Raw genomic sequence first — 22,643 nt, 5'->3', positions numbered from 1 at the left:
AAAACTTCGAAAGAGCCTGCCTTGGGTACAGCATCTGTACAGACCAATACATGGTAGAGCTGAGGCCGCAGCTCAGTGGACCCTTAGCTGAGGTGGCGGCTGAAATGCCTAAGGAACAAATGAACCGGGATGAACTGTTTAAAACCAAGGTGAGAGTCAGAATGGGGCTAACACCCAAGCATTCCTGTCGGTGGTTCAGAGCCCTAAGGTGGAAACCAGACGTGTCATTTACCCGACATGCCTACCACATTGTGAAACATTGGGATGCCTGGATATCAGGAGTAAGCATTAAATCTCCAGAGGATTTGCCCTTCCTAATGCAAATAGAGCAGTTCTTAAAGGGTGTTCCTGAGGAAATAGAAAGATACATCCTAGATGGGAAGCCCAAAACTGTAATCGAGGTGGGGGAGATTGGAGCCAAATGGGTGGAGGTGGCAGAAAAGAAAAAAACTGGTCGCAGTTGGAGCAGATACCAGAAGGGACAACCCCAGACCACACCCTACTACTGGGTGCAGCCCAAGGCCCCAACTACCCTCCAAGGAACCCTCCAGATACCTTATCGTCCTGCCACACCGTTCTCCAGCAACCCACCTCGCCTCAGTGACCCGTCAGCTGGACAATGTTTTAAATGTTACGAGCTGGGGCATGTAAAGGCCAACTGCCCCAAGAACCCCAACAGATTACAGTTCATTGCACCGGAATCACACCAGAGGTCCGCAGGCCCAGATACCTCCCAGATACCCTCGGAGCGGAGGGAAACTGTGACTGTGGGCGGGAACAAGGTCACTGCATGGAGGGGCACAAGTGTCGGCTATCCATGCTTCCTTAGTGGACCCCAATTTAATCAACCCAGAGATCCAAGTGACAATTCAACCCTTCAAGTCCAACTCTTTCAATTTGCCTATAGCGAAGTTGCCTGTCCAGTACAAGGGCTGCTTAGGAACATGGACTTTTGCAGTCCATGATGATTATCCCATCCCCATGCTGTTGGGAGAAGACTTGGCGAATCGTATGAAGCTAGCCAAGAGGGTGGGAATGGTCACCCGCAGCCAGGCTAAACCAGCTATCACACCTGGCTCTGTTCCAGAAACTTCTACCAGGACCCGGTCAGAGGTGAGGGACCCGGACCCGAGGCCAATGTCTGCAACAGCAGTAGTGGATTCAGTCCCAGAGACCCAGACAGAGCCAGTCCCAGAACCAGAACCGGCGGAACAACTAGCATCAGACCCATTGCCAGCACTGAACCCAGTACTTGCAACCCCAACACCAGAGGGCCCCACCAAACCTGAATCAGCAGCAGCCGATAACCCCACACCAGCTCATCTGGAGCCTGAATCCCAACATAGTGCACCAGTGAAGAGCGGTTCACAGTCAACGGAAACAGACCCATCCCCTACATCGCTTCCAGAGGGACCAAGCGTAAGTCCACAATCCAATGACGAACTAATGTCTCCAGCATCAAGGGAACAGTTCCAGACCGAATAGGAAGCAGATGAAAGCCTCCAGAGAGCTTGGACGGTGGCACGGAGCAACCCACCGCCTCTCAGCTCTTCTAATCAATCCAGATTTGTTGTAGAAAGAGGACTTTTATACAAGGAAACTCTTTCTGGTAGACACCAGGAAGACTGGCATCCTCTGAAATAGTTGGTAGTTCCAATTAAGCATCGGGCCAAGCTCTTGAGCTTAGCCCACGATCATTCTAGTGGCCATGCTGGGGCGAACAGGACCAAAGACCGTTTGGGGAGGTCATTCCACTGGGAGGGAATGGGCAAGGATGTTTCTACCTATGTCCGGTCTTGTGAGGTATGCCATAGAGTGGGAAAACCCCAAGACCAGGTCAAAGCCCCTCTCCAGCCACTCCCCATCATTGAAGTTCCATTTCAGTGAGTAGCTGTGGATATTCTGGGTCCTTTTCTGAAAAAGACACACAGAGGAAAGCAGTACAAACTGACTTTCATGGATTTTGCCACCTGATGGCCAGAAGCAGTAGCTCTGAGCAACACCAGGGCTAAAAGTGTGTGCCAGGCACTAGCAGACATTTTTGCCAGGGTAGGTTGGCCCTCCGACATCCTCACAGATGCAGGAACTAATTTCCTGGCAGGAACTATGGTAAGCCTTTGGGAAGCTCATGGGGTAAAAATCACTTGGTTGCCACTCCTTATCACCATCAAACAAATGGCCTGGTGGAGAAGTTTAATGGAACTTTGGGGGCCACGATACATAAATTCGTAAATGAGCACTCCAATGATTGGGACCTAGTGTTGCAGCAGTTGCTCTTTGCCTACAGAGCTGTACCACATCCCAGTTTATGGTTTTCACCATTTGAACTTGTATATGGCCGCGAGCTTAAGGGGCCATTACAGTTGGTGAAGCAGCAATGGGAGGGATTTACACCTTCTCCAGGAGCTAACATTCTGGACTTTGTAATCAACCTACAAAACACCCTCCGAACCTCTCTAGCCCTTGCGAAAGAAAACGTACAGGATGCTCAAAAAGAGCAAAAAGCCTGGTATGATAAACATGCCAGAGAGCGTTCCTTCAAAGTAGGGGACCAGGTCATGGTCTTGAAGGCACTCCAGGCCCATAAAATGGAAGAGTCATGGGAAGGGCCAGTCACGGTCCAAGAGCTCCTGGGAGCTGTTAATTATCTCATAGCGTTCCCCACCTCCAACTGAAAGCCTAAGGTGTACCATATTAATTCTCTAAAGCCCTTTTTATTCCAGAGAATTAAAGGTTTTTCAGTTTACAGCCCAGGGAGGAGACGACGCCGAGTGGCCTGAAGGTGTCTACTATGAAGGGAAAAGTGCTGGTGGCGTGGAAGAGGTGAACCTCTCCATGACCCTTGGGCCTATGCAGCAACTGCAGATCAAGGAGCTGTGCCCTAGCTACGTGCTGATGTTCTCAGCCACCCCATGACTGACTGTACAGACATACCACTCCATTGACACAGGTAATGCTCACCCAATTAAAGTCCAACCTTACCGGGTGTCTCCTCAAGCTAAAACTGCTATAGAACGGGAGATCCAGGATATGCTACAGATGGGTGTAATCCGCCCCTCTGGCAGTGCATGCGCATCTCCAGTGGTTCTAGTTCCCAAACCAGATGGGGAAATACGTTTTTGCATGGACTACCATAACCTAAATGCTGTAACTCGCCCAGACAACTATCCAATGCCATGCACAGATGAACTATTAGAGAAACTGGGACAGGCCCAGTTCATCTCTACCTTGGACTTAAACAAGGGATACTGGCAGGTACCGCTGGATGAATCTGCCAAGGAAAGGTCAGCCTTCTCCACCCATCTCGGGCTGTATGAATTTAATGTACTCCCTTTTGGGCTGCGGAATGCACCCACCACCTTCCAAAGACTTGTAGATGGTCTCCTAACGGGATTAGGAGAATATGCAGTCGCCTACCTTGAGGATTCAGAGTAACAGCCGTGTTAGTCTGTATTCGCAAAAAGAAAAGGAGTACTTGTGGCACCTTAGAGACTAACCAATTTATTAGAGCATAAGCTTTCGTGAGCTACAGCTCACTTCATCAGATGCATATTGTGGAAACTGCCTGCAGTTGATAGATTTCCACTCCATACGGCTAAATGCAGTGCCTTGCATAATGACAGGTTTCAGAGTAACAGCCGTGTTAGTCTGTATTCGCAAAAAGAAAAGGAGTACTTGTGGCACCTTAGAGACTAACCAATTTATTAGAGCATAAGCTTTCGTGAGCTACAGCTCACTTCATCAGATATGCATCTGATGAAGTGAGCTGTAGCTCACGAAAGCTTATGCTCTAATAAATTGGTTAGTCTCTAAGGTGCCACAAGTACTCCTTTTCTTTCTACCTTGACGATGTGGCCATATTTTCGGATTCTTGGGCAGAACACCTGGAACATCTACAAAAAGTCTTCGAGCGCATAAGGGAGGCAGGACTAACGGTTAGGGCTTAAAAGTGTCAAATAGACCTAAACAGAGTGATTTACCTTGGACACCAGGTGGGTCAAGGAACTATCAACCCCCTACAGGCCAAAGTGGATGCTATCCAAAAGTGGCCTGTCCCAAAGTCAAAGAAACAGGTCCAATCCTTCTTAGGCTTGGCTGAATATTACAGGTGATTTGTACTGCAATACAGCCAAATTGCTGCCCCACTGACAGACCTAACCAAAAAGAAACAGCCAAATGCCATTCAGTGGACCGAAGTGTGTCAGAAGACCTTTAACCAGCTTAAAGCGACACTCATGTCTGACCCTGTGCTAAGGGCCCCAGACTTTGACAAACCGTTCCTAGTAACCACAGATGCGTCCGAGCTGGTGTGGGAGCAGTTTTAATGCAGGAAGGACCGGATCAAGAATTCCGCCCTGTAGTGTTTCTCAGCAAGAAGCTGTCTGAGAGGGAAAGCAACAGGTCAGTCAGCGAAAAAGAATGTTACGCCATTGTCTACGCTCTGGAAAAGCTACGCCCACATGTTTGGGGACGGCGTTTCCACCTGCAAACCAACCATGCTGCATACAGTGGCTTCATACCGCCACGGGAAATAACAAAAAACTTCTTCAGTGGAGATTAGCTCTCCAAGATTTTGATTTCGACATCCAACACATCTCAGGAGCTTCTAACAAAGTAGCTGATGCTCTCTCCCGTGAAAGCTTCCCGGAATCAACTGGTTAAAATCATCCTTGAGATGTGGAAAATATTGTTAGTCTTTATATACTTGGTAGTATATTTAGAGATGCATGTGTCTTATTAACTCTGTTTTCTCCAAGAGCTCCAGGAAGAAATCACAGCCAGCGTTTCACCCTATCTGTGATTTGGGGAGGCGTGTCATAAATATAAAGGGAAGGGTAAACACCTTTAAAATCCCTCCTGGCCAGAGGAAAAACCCTTTCACCTGTAAAGGGTTAAGAAGCTTGGATAACCTCGCTGGCACCTGACCAAAATGACCAATGAGGAGACAAGATACTTTCAAAAGCTGGGGGCGGGGGGGAGAGAAACAAAGGCTCTGTCTGTGTGATGCTTTTACCGGGGACAGAACAGGAATGGAGTCTTAGAACTTAGTAAGTAATCTAGCGAGATATGCATTAGATTCTGATTTCTTTAAATGGCTGAGAAAATAAGCTGTACTGAATGGGATATAGATTCCTGGTTTTGTGTCTTTTTGTAACTTAAGGTTTTGCCTAGAGGGATTCTCTATGTTTTGAATCTGATTACCCTGTAAGGTATTTACCATCCTAATTTTACAGAGGTGATTCTTTTATCTTTTCTTTAATTAAAATTCTTCTTTTAAGAACCTGATTGCTTTTTCTTTGTTCTTAAGATCCAAAGGTTTGGGTCTGTGTTCACCTATGCAAATTGGTGAGGATTTTTATCAAACCTTCCCCAGGAAAGGAAGTGTAAGGTTTGGGAGTATTTTGGGGGGAAGAGACATTTCCAAACGAGCTCTTTCCCAATTATATACCTGTTAGACTTTTGGTGGTGGCAGCGATAAATGTCCAAAGGCAAAAGGTAAAATAGTTTGTACCTTGGGGAAGTTTTAACCTAAGCTGGTAAAAGTAAGCTTAGGAGGTTTTCATGCAGGTCCCCACATCTGTACCCTAGAGTTCAGAGTGGGGAAGGAAACTTGACAGGTGCCAACAAAGTTATTTGAACTACTTAACCCCTTACAGGTAAGGCGATTCAGTACAGCTGCCAAGGAGGGATTTTATGCTACCCTTCTCTCTATATTTATAAAAGAGTATTACATACCAACACTGCGTCCGGTATCTGTCTACTTCCCCATGCTGTAGAAAGACCTCTATTGTGAGCCTAACCAATTACTATAAAGAAACATGCAGCTGGCATAAGTATCATATAACTTTCTATGCAAGAGATAGTAGTCCTCCTAACCTCTCCTTTTCCAAAGAAGAAATATTGAAAGCAATGAGGCCTTATATGACGCAACAACATTTAGAAACTGAAATTTCTGTTAGTGAAGTGGGAATCCACAGGAATCACTGGCTGATCACTGAAATTATGGGGACAATTTTCAAAATTACTTATGTGACTTAGGAGCCCAACTCCCCATAGCTTTCAAAGGTATTTGGGTTCCTAACTCACATAAGCACTTTTGAACATTTTACCTTAAATCATAAGATTTTATTATTTTCTATTACCTGGGAAAATTTTATAGATACTAATAATCTCAATTCTGTATCTCCTGAATAGCTACAAAAGTACATTTACCTTGTTCTTTCAGCTACAAATTTACATGTACCCATAATTAAAGTCATAGATAAATAAGACTGACCAGGGGTTTCAAGGAGTCCCACACACCAGCATGTCCTCAGCATTGCATCACTCAGCTATTTCAAACACTGCCAAATCTGCCCCCGGGAATCTCATGCTTACAATTTTACACAGCCCACATCAGACACCTTTGGTGAAACACTTTACAAGTAGACATTAACTTGCAAATGATTATTCTCACTTATCTCCCTCCTAGTCAGAAGAAAATATCTGCTTCCAATTCTGTCAGGCATTCACAGCCAAAAACTATCACCTGTATCACTCAGAATCTGAAATATTCAGCATTCAAATACTTGTTCTGCCACCGGTCACCACCTCATGAATATCCCTATATGGTATAGCCCTTCACACCTATGACATATCTATGCAAGTGGAACTAACCTGAGTCAGGAAATCCATGACCTGGATGGTGGTGAAGAAGAATCTAGATGGAAACTGTACCTCCATGAAGGTCTAAGCTTTTCCCGTATAAACGCTTCCCATTCTTTCTCTACAGTCCTCAGATCACTACAACCATCCACTGATTAGCCAACAGCGTCACTGTTAAAGAACAAGGATGTTAATCTGTCATGAACCTGGAAGATGAGGATGCAACCTCAAGGCTCAGAGCATGCAAGACAGCCTGAAATTTGAACTATTTGGCAGCACATAATGTTTCCTCAGAACACCAACTTGACTGTTTCCCATGATTCCTAAAAACACCAAAGGTGATCTGGGGTTAGAGCCATCTTACTAGCTACCTCTGGAGCCAAAAATTTCAGGCTGAAAAACTGAAATAAATGAAGCAATTACCTCAGTGAGATGGGGGTTGGGGTTGAATCCACACTGGTTGCAGACCTTGTTGTGACACTGTGTACAAGTGTTGAAGTTTGGCTGATTAGGAGAGGAAGTGAGTTCTGTTGTCTTGCATATCGGACAGAGAGTGCTGCTTGGAAGGGGTGCGATTTGTGGGACAGAATAAGGTGAGGTAGGGGTGCTGCCTCGATCTGGTGATACAGAGGGAGATCGTCCTGATCTCTGAATTCTGGCGTCCACCTGGAGCATCCTCCTAGGTCCATCTGATTGTTGGCTGGCGTGTCCATGGCTCAGCATCTCTCTTGTGCTTTCATGGGTCTGGGCAGACTGTTTAAGGGATGGGGAAGCTGATCTCTCTCCAACAGGGAGATCCGACTGAGCCGGTCTTCTTGGTGTGCTGAAATATCATTAAAAAACATGTATGTAAACCAAGTTTTAGAGGATTCGATGATTACAGCCAATTCTGAAAATGCAATACATGACAAAAATGGCAAACTTTCATATACCAAGGCCACCGGAGACATAATGAAGCAATCCTTCAACTCAGTGGCAATTTAAGACTCTCAGTACCTTGCAGGATGAGATCAAAGTAAATTTCACATACTTTAAACCTTCTCTCTATACTTGGGCTACTCTGTGTGTTCTAAGAGGAATCTTGGGGTATCACCACAACGTTTCATGGAAAACATGAGAAGTACGCAGCAGACTGCCAGGAGAGGGCTTAACGCTTTTCCAACATCAGCTGATGAATTCACAATGCAGCACTGGCTTCAGTTTCCAGGAACACTAATGGCCTGGTCATTCCTGCTGAGCTGATAGCCAACACTCACCCAACTATCTCCTCACAACTGACTTTTGCAACACCTTGTACTAAGAGAAAATAGAAAAACAGAAGTCTGTAAAAGAGCAAAATGCTGATAGTTCAAAAATAATAGTCCTGATTGTCTACTCTGCTAGATCCACTTGACAAAGGAGAGTGGGAAGGCAGTCAAACAGCTGGTTATGGCTCCTTGATTCTCAAGCTGCCCCAGCATAAATCATAAATTACAGCAGCCAAAGACCTGCTCTCACTTTACACCAACCTGGCTATGATTCCCAAGGGACCACATGCCAGTGGAAAACTGGCAGAGTGCAGGCACGTACCATCCTGCCCCAGACACATCACCTATGCTGGGTGAGGAGCAGTTGGCATAGGAGCTGGCCAGGCTGCTGTACATCATTTCTGTACAAAATTTCACTTTTATGTTGAGGAGTGTCTCTTTAAATGCAACGTTCTGATCCAATCAGCATCAAAGACTGAAAAGGCTTAAAACCACCAAGATTTGTTTGCCAATTACATTAAAGTTCAAAACATATATACATAAAAAAACAGTCTTAACCAAGAAGATTAGCACATACCTTGAAGAACTTACTGTAGAGGCCTAATAAGAAAAAGGCAGCAAAAAATCTAAATGTGAGAACCTCCTATTGTTTCAGTTTAACTCTAAAATCAAATATAAAGTTTATCCAGGTAGAAGTGGAATAACCTACAGTAGACGTAATTTCACATTCCATCAGAGGAATAATATAGTAAAACTGAATTTTTCTTTACATTGACTTTTAGAACTTTTTTCCCCTCAAATGTAGTGCTTCATATTATCAGATGAAATCTTTTCTTTCCCTTACTCCTCTTTTGAAACTACTGTCTCCTTAAGAGTTTATTAGTGTTCTTTAAATCTCAAGTATTCCCATTTCAAAATTCAGGACTTCACACACCTGAAACTGGAGTATTCTCTTTAGAAGACTAACAAAAAGAATTAGTTAAGTGTTTTCTTATATCTCCAGCAGCAATCTGCTCCTTTTCCTGAAATCAGAGTAATAACAGCCACAGCATGTTCACTGTTGTAAATAATTCCCTCTTGCAATCTTCATCCTTTCATGGAAATTAAATACTACAGTATCTCTTTTTCCTCATTAAATTTAAAATTCTGAATAAAGAAGCAGGCTACAGATTGTACCAGACGAAATAAAGAGGTTACATTATTAAAACTTAACACTCATTCTGACAACTCCAAGAGGCCTTTCCCCCAATCAAATAAATACAAAATAAATATTCACATGATTTCTTGTCACGCTGAAAATCTTTATGCAATCCCAGATTGCTTTGCTCTTCTCTTTGTTGCATATATATTTTGGTAAGGAAGCAGCCACAATGGTATTCTTCCATATTCTACTTGCCAGACTACATGTAGTACTTAAAAAGTTCCTTCCAGTTTTAGGAAGAGTAAAGTTTTCAGAAACATTCCCTCCACTTGAAATGAGAAACATCAGTTGTTGCAGTAATACCTCTAGAATCAGAGGGAACTTACTTAGTACCCCCTGTATACTTCCTTTTGAAATATGCTTTGCTGACTTTTTAATCACAAAACCAAGACTTGTACGTTTAATGGGACCAGTTAGTGTTACTAAACCGAGAACACATTGGCGGTGGGTATCATAGGCTGGGGTAGGCTGAGCCTCCCCAAACAGCCTGGCATGGCCCCACCCACACTCCACCCCCAGACTCCCTCCTGCAGTTGCTGCTTTTCCATGGCCCAAGCTGGCTGGGGCCACACCACCCATCTGGCCCCCGGGGCTGGGACTGTGCCGCCCGGGGCTGGGAGCTCAGCAGCTGTGCTGCCCAGCCACCTGACACTCCGGGGCTGGGGGAGCTCGGGCAGCCCGGGGCTAGATGGACCATTGATCTGACCCAGCATGGCCATTCTTATGTAAAGTCGTTCTAATTCATTCATCTAACAATAGAAAACAGAGCTAAACCTATCGTCTCTTTCTTGCTCATTTACTGACCTCCAAGGACTAAAGGGCTTGTAAAGCAGATGACTAAGGCCTTGCCAGCAGTAGTGGTGAAATAATATCTGACTCATCATCTTGTGAAACTTCAACAACTATTTCCTTGCTTGCATCCTTAGGATTCTCATAGGTCATCTCTGGTTGAACTCACATAGCTAATCATACACTGGACCTGGTCTTTGGATTAACGTCAACCTAGACGATATTAGCAACCCAGCCACTGTCTTAGAACCAAATCCCAACCCAGACCATCACCTTATTAAGGTAATGGTCAGCACTCTCCCCACTCCCACACAACTGGAACACCCCATGGTACTGGATCATCCACAAAGGCTCATGGGCCCCATCAAATTCCAAAACATGCTGAAGGACAGCAGCACTCTAATTACAGAAAAAGACACTAGATCCTCAGCCTATCACTATCATCATACTCTACCCGCCCCTTTAAAAAAAGGGGAAGGAGGAGGATCCTGGGAACTACAGGCCAGTCAGCCTCACCTCAGTCCCCGGAAAAATCATGGAACAGGTCCTCAAGGAATCAATTCTGAAGCACTTAGAGGAGAGGAAGGTGATCAGGAGCAGTCAGCATGGATTCACGAAGGGCAAGTCATGCCTGACTAATCTAATTGCCTTCTATGACGAGATAACTGGCTCTGTGGATGAGGGGAAAGCGGTGGACGTGTTGCTTGACTTTAGCAAAGCTTTTGACACGGTCTCCCACAGTATTCTTGCCAGCAAGTTAAAGAAGTATGGGCTAGATGAATGGACTATAAGGTGGATAGAAAGTTGGCTAGATTGTCGGGCTCAACAGGTAGTCATCAATGGCTCCATGTGTAATTGGCTGCCTGTATCAAGTGGAGTGCCCCAAGGGTCGGTCCTCGGGCCGGTTTTGATCAATATCTTCCTTAATGATCTGGAGGATGGTGTGGATTTGCACCCTCAGCAAGTTTGCAGATGACACTAAACTGGGAGGAGAGGTAGATACACTGGAGGGTAGGGATTGGATACCGAGGGACCTACACAAATTAGAGGATTGGGCCAAAAGAAATCTGATGAGGTTCAACAAGGACAAGTGCAGAGTCCTGCACTTAGGACAGAAGAATCCCATGCACCGCTGCAGACTAGGGACTGAATGGCTCGGCAGCAGTTCTGCAGAAAAGGACCTAGGGGTTACAGTGGACGAGAAGCTGGACATCAGTCAACAGTGTGCCCTTGTTGCCAAGAAGGCCAATGGCATTTTGGGATGTATATGTAGGGGCATTGCCAGCAGATCAAGGGACATGATCGTCCCCCTCTATTCGACATTGGTGAGGCCTCATCTGGAGTACTGTGTCCAGTTTTGGGCCCCACACTACAAGAAGGATGTGGAAAAATTGGAAAGAGTCCAGAGGAGGGCAACAAAAATGCTTAGGGGACTGGAACACATGACTTATGAGGAGAGGCTGAGGGAACTGGGATTGTTTAGTCTGCAGAAGAGAAGAATGAAGGGGGATTTGATAGCTGCTTTCAACTACCTGAAAGGGGGTTCCAAAGAGGATGGATCTAGACTGTTCTAAGTGGTAGCTGATGACAGAACAAGGAGTAATGGTCTCAAGTTGCAGTGGGGGAGGTTTAGGTTGGATATTAGGAAAAACGTTTTCACTAGGAGGGTGGTGAAACACTGGAATGCGTTACCTAGGGAGGTGGTGGAATCTCCTTCCTTAAGAATTTTTAAGGTCAGGCTTGACAAAGCCCTGGCTGGGGTGATTTAGTTGGGGATTGGTCCTGCTTTGGGCAGGGGGTTGGACTAGATGACCTCCTGAGGTCCCTTCTAACCCTGATATTCTATGATTCTATGATTGACACACTAGCCCCCAACCACCCATACAGATCTCCTTGGTCTTCTGACACCACTGGCCAGAGGAAGAGAGGAATGAGTGATCTCCTGGTGTTGTTGAATGGAGGGCACACATCCATTCTCATCCTCCTCCTGTGTAGGATTCAACACTGTCAGCCATAAAATACTGCTATCTCACCCGAAAGTGGTGGCAGGATTCCAGGGGAATGAGCTATAAAGCCTTGAGTACTTTTTGGAGGGATGCACCCAAAGAGTAAGGATGGGAAACTGCACCTCTACCATTAACCCCCACCCCCTCAGTCCCATTCAAAATGGGAAGCCTCCTGATTCATACTGAGAAAGTAGGGTAATCAGCTAGTTTTCTTAGGTGCATGTACACGAACGCAAGAAGCCTGGGAAACAAGCAGGAAGAATTGGAAGTCCTGGCACAAATCAAGGATCTATGAAGTGATTGGAACAACAAAAACTTGGTCGGGCAGTTCACATGACTGGAGCACTGTCATGGATGCGTATAAACTGTTTAGGAAGGACAGGTACAGGAGGAAAGGTGGAGGAGTTTCATTGTACGTAAGAGAACAGTATGATTGCTCAGAGCTCCAGTTTGAAACTGTAGAAAAAGCCTGTTGAGAGTCTATGCGTTAAGTTTAGAGGCGAGAGCAACAAGGGTGATGTCATGGTGGGCATGTGCTATAGACCACCAGATCAGAAGGATGAGGTAGACGAGGCTTTCTTCGAACAACTAACTGAAGTCTCCAGATCACAGGCACTGGTTCTAATGGGGGATTTCAATCACCCTGACATGTGCTGGGAGAGCAATACAGCAGTGCACAGACAATCCAGGAAGTTTTTGGAGAGTGTTGGGGACAACTTCCTGGTACAAGTGCTGGAGGAACTGACTAGGGGCCGTACTCCTTGACCTGCTGCTTACAAACAGGGAAGAATTAATTGGTAGGGGAAGTAGAAGTGGGTGGCAACCTAGGCAGCAGTGACCAATGGATGGTTGAGTTCAGGATCCTGACAAAAGGAAGAAAGGAGAGTGCAAAATACGGACCCTGGACTTCAGAAAAGCAGACTTAGGCTCCCTTAGGGAACTGATGGGCAGGATCCCCTGGAAGGCTAATATGAGGGGGCAAGAAGTCCAGGAGAGCTGGCTGTATTTTAAAGAAGCCTCATTGGTTTGTTCCTGTGCCCGCATTCCGAAGTGCAGAAAGAATAGCAAATATGGCAGGCAACCAGCTTGGCTTAACAGTGAAATCTTCGGTGAGCTTAAACTCAAAAAGGAAGCTTACAAGAAGTGGAAATTTGGACAGATTACTACGGAGGAGTATAAAAATATTGCTAGAGCATGCAGAGGTGTAACCAGGAAGGCCAAGGCATGACTGGAGTTGCAGCTAGCAAGGGATGTGAAGGGTAACAAGAACGGTTTCTACAGGTATGTTAGCAACAAGAAGGTCAGAGAAAGTGTGGGGCCGTTACTGAATGCAGGAGGCAACATAGTGCCAAATGATGTGGAAAAAGCTGAAGTACTCAATGCTTTTTTTGGCCTCGGTCTTCACAGACAAGGGCAGCTCCCAGACTGCTGCACTGGGCAACACAGCATAGGGAGTAAGTGAGCAGCCCTCAGTGGTGAAAGAACAGGTTAAGGACTATTTAGAAAAGATGGACATGCACACGTCCATGGGTCCAGATCTAATGCGTCCAAGGGTACTGAGGGAGTTGGCTGATGTGATTGCAGAGCCATTGGCCATTATCTTTGAAAATTTGTGGCGATTGGGGGAGGTCCCCGACAACTGGAAAAAGGCAAATATAGTGCCCATATTTTAAAATATGGGAAGAAAGAGAACCTGAGGAACTACATGAACTACAAATCATGGAGCAGGTCCTCAAGGAATCCATTTTGAAGCACTTGCAGGAGAGGAAGGTGATCAAGAACAGTCAATGCAGATTCACCAAGGGCAAGTCATGCCTGACCAACCTGATTGCCTTCTATGATGAGATAACTGGCTCTGTGGATATGGGGAAAGCGGATGATGTGATATATCTTGACTTTAGTAAAGCTTTCAATATGGTCTCCCACAGTATTCTTGCCAGCAAGTTAAAATAGTATGGACTGGATGAATGGACTATAAGGTGGGTAGAAAGTTGGCTAGATTGTCGGGCTTAATGAATAGTGATAAACGGCTCAATATCTAGTTGGCAGCTGGTATCAAGCTGAGTGCCCCAGGGGTCGGTCCTGGGGTCAGTTTTGTTCAACATCTTTATCAGTGATCTGGATGATGGGCTGCCGTGGTGTTTTCCCGGACACAGGGATGTTAAATGTAATTATATTATGGTCACTATTACCAAGCAGTTCAGCTACATTCACCTCCTGAACCAGATCCTGTGCTTCATGTAGGACTAAATCAAGAATCGCCTTTAATCTTTTGAGTTTCAGGACTAACTGCTCCAAGAAGCAGCCATTTAAGGTGTCATCAAGAAACTATCTCTGCATCCCGTCCTGAGGTGACATGTACCCAGTCAATATGGGGATTGTTGAAATCCCCCATCATTACTGAGGTTTTTATTTTTATAGCCTCTCTAATCTCCCTGTGCATTTCACAGTCAGTATCACCATCCTGGTCAAGTGGTCGGTAGTATGTCCCTACTGCTATATTCTTATTATTCAAGAATGGAATTACTATCCATAGAAATTCTACAGTACAGTTTGGTTCATTTAAGATTTTACTTGATTTGATTCTTTGCTTTCTTTCATGTTGCAGCAGTAAAGACACTAGACTGGTACTCATAGGCAAGGGGAGACTAATGTAGATCAAGGATAACATGGCAATGCACAACAGAAGCCACAAAAAGTTATCAAAATGACATAGGAAGAAACTAAGACTGCAGGAGGAGACTGGCAAAGATGGAAGGCAGTAGTGAAGGTTCTATGCTCCACATGCAATACTGCAACATGAAAACGCGGAACCTAGGTGCCCCAAACACAGTTCATGGCCTCACTATGGCAGGCACTGTACAAGCACACAGCAAGAAGAGTCCCAATCCTGAAAATTGTGAGTTAGCTAAGAGATCATAAGCATTGATGTAAACTGTGCTTTCCTCAGCTTCCTTCAGTCTCACTTGTACCATACTCTCCCTCTTATAATTTGCACTTAATATTGATCTCATCTGATTTACAGAGCTGTAACTAATATAAATGGATTTAGGTCAGATTTACACCAGTGTTAATAAGTTCAGAATTTAGCCCCAAGTTTCATCCTTCCACATGTGCTCTCTTTATTATTTAAAAACATTTCAGATTATATTTAGCTTCAACCTTCACACTTTACTATTATGCTTTTGTTTCCTAAACATTTATAACTTTGTTACTTTCTCCCCAATTTTATGAGGAAAAAAAACAGTAACATTTTATTTACATTTCTAAAGCAATTAACATGACACTTACAAACCCTTATTGTCTTATGAGTACTTCTATTGAACTAAATGGGACTACTCATTCAAAAACTACTCATGTGAGTTAGAGCTCAATCCTCCACACCTTGATTCCCATAAGTAGTCCTCAGCCTCACTGAACTATTCAGACAGCTTCAATTTGCAGCAAGCTCCTAGTGATTACACAGTGGCTTAAACATTTGACAGCTTGGGTCTAGCTGGAACCTTTAATATAAAACTGAACGTCACCAAAAAGCCTAAAAATATATTATTGTTAGTGCTAATGTTATAAAACATTGTTCAAATATTACTTTTAGAATGCGATTTTTCTTTAGCACCCTCTTGCTGCCTTCTGAAGTCCAGCACAAATTAGTTGACAACACAATGCATAATTTCGAACAATCTAAATATCAAAATTAATATCCCAATCCAACCTAGTAGCTTATATGCTATAAAGCAAGTAGCAAAAATTACACTTCAGAACAGTGCATCCTACTGTTTAAAATGACTCATCTATGGCTTCAGATGATTTAATTTAGAGCAGTGGTTCTTAACCTTTACTACACCCTTTGGTTCTCAAAATATATTCTTGCACCCCTTATCAAAAATCATTGAAGAACGTCAGTTCTTTAACCTAGATATACCATAACTATAGAATGAAAGAGATAGAATTACACCTCTACCGCGATATAACGTGACCCGATATAAGGCGGGTTCGCATACAACGTGGTAAAGCTCTGACACAGCAGCAGAAGTGGAGCAGCCCGGCCCCAGCCCACTCCACTCCGGCAGCTCCCAGCCGCGGCGCTCCGCTTCCCGCCACAGGTGAGTGCAGGACCTTTCCCCAACCCCGCCTCCAGCAACACAGCTGGGGCCGGGGCAAGGAAAGCGGAGCGGGCTGGGGCCACATCGCTCCGCTTCCCGCCACCGGTGAATGCGGAGGGCGTCCTTTCCCCAACCTCCCCACACTCACCAGTGGCAGGAAGCGGAACAGTCCAGCCCCAGCCTGCCCACTCCGCCAGCACCCAGCCGCGGAGCTCCGCTTCCCGCCACAGCTGAGTATGGGTGGGTGTCCGTTGCTCCAATTCCCGCCGCTGCCGGTGAGGGCCTGTCAGGGGGCAGGGTGTGTAGATAGATGTCAGGGGACAGGGAGCAGGGGGGTTGGGTATCAGGTGCGGTCTTGGGGATGATTAGGGATGGGGGTCTCTGGAGGGGGCGGTCCGGGAACAAGGAACAGGGTGGGCCAAAGCAAGTTCGACATAACGCTGTCTCACCTATAATGCAGTGAGATTTTTTGTCTCCTGAGGACCGCATAATATTGGGGTAGAGGTGTATATATGTATTCAAACAAAGCCAAGGCACTGCCACATCATCATCTGCGCATGCATCAAGAAATACCCCACAACATGTACGCTGTATTTTGTAGAGAGATAATTTCACTACAATTAGCTTAAAAACTTGAAAATAATTTTTGTCTATTACAGTAATCGTTAAAAAAATGTATAAAGTTAATAAATACATAGGTTTGCGGAAACAAAGTAATTGTTACATGCCTGTGCTTAATTTGTGTTTTCAATTATTTGCCTGCTAAAAAAATCTGGCATGTCTCGCACCCCCCAGAAAGGGTATCTCGCACCCCCAAGGGGTGCGTGCACCCGAGGTTAAGAACCTGGTTTAGAGAACTGATTTAGAGAAAATGTTTAAAGATTGCATGTTCCATTTTGCTTGTTTTGCCTTTTTGGATTTCTCAATTTCCCTTCCACCAGGTTTTTAAAAATTGATGTTTCCAATGGAAATAAGGCATGAATTTTTAACAGTGAAAGTAATTAACTATTTGAACAATTTATCCAGGGTGATGGTGGATTCTCCACCACTGACACATTTTAAATCAAGACTGGATGCTTGAGGAATTATTTTGAGGAAGCTGTATGGCCTGTGTTATACAGGAAGTCAAACTAGAGGATCACAATGCTCCTTTCCAGCCCTGGAATCTATCAGTATGAATACAGTAGAACCTCAGCAGAACCTTACTAACATCTGGGGAATGGAGGTTATTCATAACTCTGAAATGTACATAACTTTGAACAAAACACCTGAGCTACATTGAAGTGACTGGATTAAGTTGAAGTGACTGGATCAAGTTGCAGTGGGGGAGGTTTAGATTGGATATTAGGAAAAACTTTTTCACTAAGAGGGTGGTGAAACACTGGAATGCGTTACCTAGGGAGGTGGTAGAATCTCCTTCCTTAGAGGTTTTTAAGGTCAGGCTTGACAAAGCCCTGGCTGGGATGATTTAACTGGGAATTGGTCCTGCTTCGAGCAGGGGGTTGGACTAGATGACCTTCTGGGGTCCCTTCCAACCCTGATATTCTATGATTCTATGATTAACAGCTGATGAGTTATAGCTTCTTCAGCTCTACTGCATTATTCTAACTTGAGCATCAGCAGCACTTTAGCTTCAGCCCCCCACTTCCCCCAAACCAGCTAGCTCAAGCTTAAAGCACAACTTAACTTGAAACGGAGATTTGTGTGTGTGTGTGTATGGGAGTCAGATTAGGGGAAAGTTATTGCTTCTGCTAATGGTGCAGTGAAGACGAGCCCTGAGAAGAGCCACACTGACAAATCCCAGGGACTTCCTCAAAGTGCATCTCCCCCCTCATTGCAGAGTGGGATGAAGTAGAAGCCCCTCTTTGTCTTCATGCTCTCCCCACCCCTGACATCTATGTTCCTTCCCATCTCCCATTTACATGGCTGCAGTGCCTAGCATTTCAGTTCTGCATGGTATGTAGGGAGAACCAAGAACTGGGTGAGGGGGGTGCCTGGGGATGTGGGGAGGCAGAGAGGTGATTAGGGCTATACTAGCCCTGATAGCTGGAAGATACAGTGAGTCTCCTCTGATACGACAGCTTCCCTCCCCCACCTACCTCCCAGGCCCCCAACCTGCCCTCAATTCCCAGGCCCCTGCATCCCACATCGCTGCCTATTCCAAGGGTGGGCAGCCCTTTCAGGGGCAGTCACATAAACAGAGCAGACATGTAGTCAGGGACATGTGGCAAATAGGTCTGGACAAAAAAAATTAAACAAAACATTACCATAAGAAAACAGTTTTGTCAAAATTTAAATTTTCAATTGGAAAAGAGAGATTTTGGCAGAATTTTCCACGGGGGGGGGGAATCTACATTTTTCTGAACTTTTTTGTTCAGAAAAAGTTTTTATATTTTGCCTTTCCATCCAGAATCAGGTTCATCAGATTCCAAAATATTGGAATTTCCAACAGGCTGGAAAGTGAGGGTGGGTTTATCAGCTTTTGTGGGGAAGCCATAGAGTGGAGGAAGAGGACTGTGTTAATGACTTTTAGCTGGAAGGAGACTGGTGCTTCTGCACTGAGCCAGCAGTAGCTGAAGAGCTTTGCAACGCTGCTCCAGAGCCATCATAGCAGCATTGCCATTCAAAGCGCTAAGGCACTTGGCTTCCTGAGGTGACATTACCTTGAAATGTAGGCATCCTTAGGAAATTTTTAGATTTCTAGATTTTAGATTCTATGGGGAATCCTTCAAGAGAGAGAGAGTCAGGGAAAAGAAACTAGGCACTCCCTCTCCAGGCCACCCAGACACTCCTGTTAGCCCACAGTCATTCCAAAGCCCTACTCACTGCCCTCAAAGTCTGATTCATTCTGCCACCACGCACACTACAAACATCCCACTCACCTCTTCCATGGTCCCCCAGAGACCACCCCTCCATACCTTCTGACACTCAACCGGCCCCCTGGCTCACCCAGTTGATGCATAAGGGAGACAGACTGGCAGAATCAGAGAATAGAAATAGCTGGGAGACCTGAGCAGTTCCATTGGCTAATCTTGGTGTAAATCTATGAGGGTGGCCTGAATAAGGAGGATAGCTGCATGTGTGTTTAATTTTAAAATTTCAAAAACAGACTATATCTATGTTATCACTTAGAGAGAGAGAGAAGAAAAGGGGGGGGAGACAAGAATTAAGGGTCTATGATTGCTTAGCTAGAGGAACTCAAAGACATGAGGAAAATAGGGCAAAATTTCAAAAGGAGCATTTTAAAAGGTTTGCTCTTCAACAGTCAGTAACAATTTTAATAAGAAAACTATATAGAAAATTTAACTGTCCTCTGAAGAGCTATTGAGCCAAATTTGGAGACTGATTCAATCATAAAAGTATGAGAACAGTGATTTTAGTCCTATTTTAAGTTCAAATCTCAGTACAAGCTGAAATGTGAAAGGCTTTCTATTTGGATTTCTTATCACAACATCCTTTTATATTTTCTGAATTCCAAACACCACAACAATTGACCAGATTGCAAGTCCTTTTATATTCATAGATGAGGACAAGACATTTTAAATCATCACAGTTACTTTGCCACACGTTGTAGGCAAACTGCACAACCAAACTGAGTCTGCTGCATTTTCATCAAGTAACTTTCTGTTTCTCGTACACATTTTTCCCACATATTATATCCAATTATCTTATAGGTTTTTTTAAGGAATACAATCAATCCTATTCCTCTCTTCAACATATGCTCTCAAAACATTTCACTCCTATTTTGTGATTTTTAGTAGACAAGATGGCATTGTATATATCACAATAAGCTTTTACATCAATTATTTCTCTACATATATGTACTTTAAGTTACATAACCACCTTTCTCTTTTATGTCACAAATCAGCTACAGTTAGGGGAGCCATCTTTGGGGTACATGTACGATGTAATCATTGTCACTGGTGTTCTACAAATTGGCATTGCAATAAATTGAACAATAAAAGGCTGGAGACCCAGGCACAAACACAGGGGATGCAAACAGGGAGATATATTCTTTCCGGCTCACCCCATTCCTCAATTCCACCCCCATTCTCTCTCCCTGACACCAGGCTGCACCCTGGCACTCTTCCCTAGTCCTCCACAGAAGGTAGGTTTGTCCTCCTACCTTTTCCTAGCTCCCCAACCACAATTAACTCCTTTGCCCTCTCTCCTAGCCTTCCCCAGGGCCTGCGACCCACCCTCGCACCTTGAACACAGAGCACCACTTGCCCCCCTTCCCTAGGCCCACCCTTCCCCACAGACAGGCCACCCATCTAGTGGTGAAAATAAGGTGGTACAGGCCAGCGTACCAGTAAAAAGTGGCTGCCAGTACCGACCCATACAGCTTACTTTAAAGCACTGCCACCGCGGCGCTTTAACATCGTTGCCCCTTTTGCCCATACCCCGGGCCGCCGACAGGTGCAAGTGCAGTTGCCCCAGGGCTGGCAATTTAAAAGGGCCTGCCTCTCCCCCCGAGACCCCCCATACCCACCAGCTCCCCCCCTCCTCCGCCCGGGACCCTCCCTCTCCCCACAAGCTCCCCCTTCCTCTGCCCGAGACCCCCTCTCCTCTCCCCAAAGCCCCCCTCTCCTCTGCCCGAGACACCCCCTCCTCTGCCCGAGACCCCCCTCTCCCCGCAAGCTCCCCCCTCCTCCCTGCCCGAGACACCCCCCTCTCCCCAAAGCCCCCCTCTCCCCGCAAGCTCCCCCTCCTCTGCCCGAGATCCCCCTCTCCTCGAGACCCCCCGCTCACCCCTACTCTGCCCAAGACCCCCTCCCCGCAAGCTCCCCCTCTCCTCTGCCCGAGACCCCCCTCTCCCCAAAGCCCCCCTCTCCTCTGCCCGAGACCCCCCTCTCCTCTCCCTGAGACCCCCCCGCTCACCCCTCCTCTGCCCGAGACCCCCCTCTCCCCAAAACCCCCCTCCCCACAAGCTCCCCCCTCCTCTGCCCGAGACCCCCCCGCAAGCTCCCCCCTCTACCCCCAAGCTCCCTTCCTCCTCCCTGCCCGAGACCCCCCTCTCCCCGCGAGCTCCCCGCTCTTCTGCCCGAGACCCCCCGCTGCCTCCTCCTCTGCCAGAGACCCCCCCTCTCCCCGCAAGGTCCCCCCCCGGCCCGAGACCCCGCAAACTCCCCCCCCTCGGCCCGAGACCCCCCCTCCCGCAAACTCCCCCCCCCTCGGCCCGAGACCCCCCCCTCCCCGCAAACTCCCCCCCCCCTCGGCCCGAGACCCCCCCCTCCCCGCAAACTCCCCCCCCCCTCGGCCCGAGACCCCCCCCTCCCCGCAAACTCCCCCCCCCTCGGCCCGAGACCCCCCCCTCCCCGCAAACTCCCCCCCCCTCGGCCCGAGACCCCCCCCTCCCCGCAAACTCCCCCCCCCTCGGCCCGAGACCCCCCCCTCCCCGCAAACTCCCCCCCCCTCGGCCCGAGACCCCCCCCCTCCCCGCAAACTCCCCCCCCCTCGGCCCGAGACCCCCCCCTCCCCGCAAACTCCCCCCCCCTCGGCCCGAGACCCCCCCCTCCCCGCAAACTCCCCCCCCTCGGCCCGAGACCCCCCCCTCCCCGCAAACTCCCCCCCCCTCGGCCCGAGACCCCCCCCTCCCCGCAAACTCCCCCCCCCTCGGCCCGAGACCCCCCCCTCCCCGCAAACTCCCCCCCCCTCGGCCCGAGACCCCCCCCTCCCCGCAAACTCCCCCCCCCTCGGCCCGAGACCCCCCCCTCCCCGCAAACTCCCCCCCCCTCGGCCCGAGACCCCCCCCTCCCCGCAAACTCCCCCCCCCTCGGCCCGAGACCCCCCCCTCCCCGCAAACTCCCCCCCCCTCGGCCCGAGACCCCCCCTCGGCCCGAGACCCCCCCTCGGCCCGAGACCCCCCCTCCCCGCAAGCTCCCCCCCCTCGGCCCGAGACCCCCCCTCCCCGCAAGCTCCCCCCCCTCGGCCCGAGACCCCCCCTCCCCGCAAGCTCCCCCCCCTCGGCCCGAGACCCCCCCCTCCCCGCAAGCTCCCCCCCTCGGCCCGAGACCCCCCCTCCCCGCAAGCTCCCCCCCCTCGGCCCGAGACCCCCCCTCCCCGCAAGCTCCCCCCCCTCGGCCCGAGATCTCCCTTCCCTGCAGGCCGCCCCCCGCCGTCTCGCCCCGGGCCGGGCTCGCTCACCTGTCGGCGGACGCGGGGGCCGCTGCCCTCCCCGGGAGCTGTCCGGCGGCGCCTGGTGCTGAAGGCGGCTTGGCAGCTCCGAGCGGCGACGGGTGTCCGGCGACGGGGCCGGGCGGGAGCCTCCCGTCAGCTCCCCCACCCTCCAGGCTGGCCTCATTGCCCATGGCAGAGCGGCGGACGGGCCGGCGGGACGGGACAGGCTCCCTCAGCGCAGCGCCGCCTCCGCCGCCGCCATCAGCCCAGCACCACCATCACCCCCAGCCCCGCCACAGAGCATGCGCCAGCCGTGAGCGCGCCCTACTCGTTCCGTCACAGGGCGCGCCTCGGACACGCGCACGGCCTAACCAATGGGAGCAGGCGCTAGGTTCAGACCCGCCCATCCTGGGCACGTACACTGACTGGCCAATCACAGCTCGGGCTCACCCCACCCGCTGCGAGCCAATAGACCGAGAGCGCCAATCGGTCCCGATCTGTCCCGGCCGTAGAGCCTCAGATCCCTCGAGCA

At 47.9% G+C, this 22,643-nt stretch overlaps 1 protein-coding gene across 2 annotated transcripts in view; it reads right to left on the bottom strand.

Moving 5' to 3' along the window:
* Positions 1–22,412, bottom strand: part of BSN (bassoon presynaptic cytomatrix protein) — a 464,919-nt gene extending 442,507 nt beyond the window's left edge. For both annotated transcript variants that reach the window (XM_073352634.2, XM_073352633.2), the window contains exons 1-2: positions 22,139–22,412; positions 7,069–7,468 (exon numbers count right to left, since the gene is read on the bottom strand). In XM_073352634.2, coding sequence (XP_073208735.1) covers positions 7,069–7,468; positions 22,139–22,302 — 564 coding nt within the window. In that variant the 5' untranslated portion in view covers positions 22,303–22,412. The remainder of the gene's footprint in view (positions 1–7,068; positions 7,469–22,138) is intronic.
* Positions 22,413–22,643: the final 231 nt, after the last annotated feature.

This window comes from Lepidochelys kempii, chromosome 7 (genome assembly GCF_965140285.1).
Source record: "Lepidochelys kempii isolate rLepKem1 chromosome 7, rLepKem1.hap1, whole genome shotgun sequence".
NCBI classification, from domain to species: domain Eukaryota; kingdom Metazoa; phylum Chordata; order Testudines; family Cheloniidae; genus Lepidochelys; species Lepidochelys kempii.
Note: the sequence above shows the minus strand (reverse complement) of the source record. Positions and strands in the feature narration are given on the sequence as shown.